Source organism: Morone saxatilis, unplaced genomic scaffold (assembly GCF_004916995.1).
Source record: "Morone saxatilis isolate NCDOM2014 unplaced genomic scaffold, NCSU_SB_2.0 Contig20, whole genome shotgun sequence".
Lineage (NCBI taxonomy): Eukaryota > Metazoa > Chordata > Actinopteri > Moronidae > Morone > Morone saxatilis.
Genome location: NW_023339763.1, coordinates 141,623 through 144,485, shown reverse-complemented (window position 1 = coordinate 144,485; position 2,863 = coordinate 141,623). Strand labels below are relative to the sequence as shown.

General features: G+C 38.4%; 1 protein-coding gene across 1 annotated transcript; it reads right to left on the bottom strand.

The window, feature by feature from the left end:
- Positions 1-445: 445 nt before the first annotated feature.
- LOC118331458 lies at positions 446-2,085 on the bottom strand (the record flags this gene model as incomplete). Its single annotated transcript, XM_035666409.1, is given in 4 exon segments — positions 446-499; positions 786-833; positions 1,168-1,465; positions 1,985-2,085. Coding segments are annotated over 3 exon segments (400 nt in total), but the record flags the coding sequence as incomplete, so codon positions are not given.
- Between the last annotated feature and the right edge of the window lie 778 nt (positions 2,086-2,863).

Genomic DNA, 2,863 nt, shown 5'->3' with positions numbered 1-2,863 from the left:
TGAAACTGCTGTTTTTATCATCTACGTCGGTGAATTAAGGATTTATTTCCACCAAACCAGAGTTGGTGATTGTTGGAAACACTAACAGAGACGGTTTAATGAGTTTTATTCTGTTTCTGTCTCATTGTTTTGGTTTGAGAATGCTGTTTCAGTGTGACATCCAGTGTAAATTTTAACATTTTTAATATTTAACCTGAGTGCAATTTAATTATTACTGCTAGGGCTGTACAGTTGATCAAAATATGCAATACCCAAATCACAGAAGCTGCAATATGTTATATAACGGTTAAATTAGTGACCAACATAATTTTAATGAATAATATGCAGAGATAACCCGTCCTACTCAACAAATGTCACATTATTGCGATCTGAATATTTTTTTCAGTGAAAGTTGGGAAATGACACAAACTACACAGGGTTGTGAAGTGATCTTCTGTTAACGTACCTGCTACAGGACTTTTATCCTCCTCTGCTGGATCACTTTTCTTCTTCTTCTCCCCTGAAAATAACATGTTAACAACAGTTTAACTTTTAAGACACTGATAAACTGAACAATGAAACAGAGAACATAATAACTGCAGGAAGCTTGTGGAAAACTAGACGTTATTTCCTGTGAATATTGATCAGAGATGAGTTTTGCTGATTGTTTTAGGAAGTTTTTATACATTTCTTTACTTTGTAACAATCATACATTCAATCCAAGCAAACAGAATTAGATGAGACTGTGTATATTTTTGAGTTTCGGCCAATCTGCGTTCCCTGAATGTTAGACGGCGGAGCTTTACCTGCTGCAGAGCTTTCATCCTCCGCTGGATCACGCTTCCTCTTTATCCCTGAAAGTGAAAACACAGTTTATTATAGTATATGGACCTGGACCTGGACCTGAGCAGCTGCGTCCTAAATCCAACCTGATGAACACTCAGACAGAGAGAAATCTACGTCCTCCCCCTGTGAGGCAGTTTATATTACTCTAATGATCAGGATCAGTACATTAATAATCATTTATTTGAAGTTGTTATGCTAAACATTTAAAGAGTCTGGACTTCTGTTCACTGCATCTCAGACCTTCTGACCCTCAGGTGTGTAAAAACTGAAGCTTATTATTATGTTATCAGTTATGGATCATTTTAATTAATTAAAAGCTTATTATTAATTATCTGAACTCACCCTTGTTCTCTTTGTCACAGCTGTTCCTCAGTTCGTCCACAAAGGGGCGCAGTAGGTCCTGGACATCAGCGTCCCTCCTCGGTATCTCATTCATTATTTTATTGATCTCAGAGATTGATTCTCTGACTCCGTAGTACTCAATGATCTTTTGGGCCATTTTCTCTCTGCGTCCAGACGTCTTCTTACTTTTGGGGATTTTTGTCAAATATTCCAGCATCTTAAGGTACTGTGGCTTATCCAACTCCTCCAGGATGGAGGTCAGAGCTGATTTCCAGTCTTTCTGTGAAATATCTGACATCTGTAGCAGACAGACAGACAGACAGACAGACAGACAGATGTTAGACGCGGTTCCTGCACCCTCAGATGCATCAGACGTAGTCAGTTACCCAGAGTTCACAGTGACACCTTCACATCCAAACCTCTAAATTATTACAAAGAAAAAGCAGCAAATATTCACATTTTAAAGCTGAATAATTATATATGAAATAAATATTTCCTTCTGAGCTCTGGTGGAGTACAAAGACTAAAGTACAGTAAGCAGCAGTTTAATGTAACAAACAACAAGAAACAGAAACTAGCACTGTTAGTAAAACAGATTTATTCACTGTAATGTTTCAGATATTTTCTCATTATTCGACTTTCTATCTCTTGCTCTGCTACAGTAATGACTGTCACACCTGTACATGTTGTATTATCATTTAGCATTAAAGCAGGAAGACAGACAGATGTTTGTTCAAACCACAAGCTCGGTGTTTGTTTTCTCAGCGTACTTTCTCCCCAAAAGAAACCAGCAATAAATCCTTTCATTCTTACGTACTTTGTCCTTTTCTTTAACTTCAGGCGGATTTCTTCTTTAATGTTAAATGTTTTGCAGTCAGAGATCTTCTCAGTGGCGGGAAGACAGAAATTTGAGTTTGTATTTTTTGTTTGTGTGGTGACAGGGTGGTGGTTACCAACTTAATTAATGTTCAACAGCCTGTTTGTGAGCTCGTCCAGAATAAATGCTAACAGACTCACAGAGAGACATTTTACATCAGCAGATGTTTGATTTCTTTCAACTTTGACTGTTAAACCATCAAAACGTTCAGTTTGAGTCACAGTGCACCCCCACCCCCACCCCCCGCCCCTGTGAGCAATGGTTCAGTCCGCTGTTAACTGCCCACAGACCAATCAGCTCCCTGAACTCAGACCAGCTGAGTTGTCAGCCAATGAGAGCAGTCTCTCTCCAGCACCTGACAGGAAGTAGAGAACTTTATTTAGAGACAGGTAAAACATGAACAGACAATGCCAGGGGACAGACAGAAATCATACATTAGTGAAATATATTGTAAAAAGTAAATAAAGTTTGGATTGCTTCGTTTATAAAATTTGATTTATAGATTTGGGAATTTTAAAAGAAGAAGGATCAAACTGATGATATGGATATAAAAACTAGAAATGTAAACGTTATAGTGTCGGTTTATCTACAATTGTTTACACGGTCCAATATGGTGGCGACGCTGACACACGTGTGTGTCTGTGGTTACTATGGTAACAGCTATGTCACTCACACACAGCGGTTGGTGAATTAACAGCGTTATGATTCAGTGTTCAGTTGGTTCAGTATCTGATTCTCCAACCAGCTCTGATTTTACTGAGAACACAAACTGTTAAAGGGAGTTTGGTGCAGGGAGCTTTAAGTTGGATTCAAACTGCT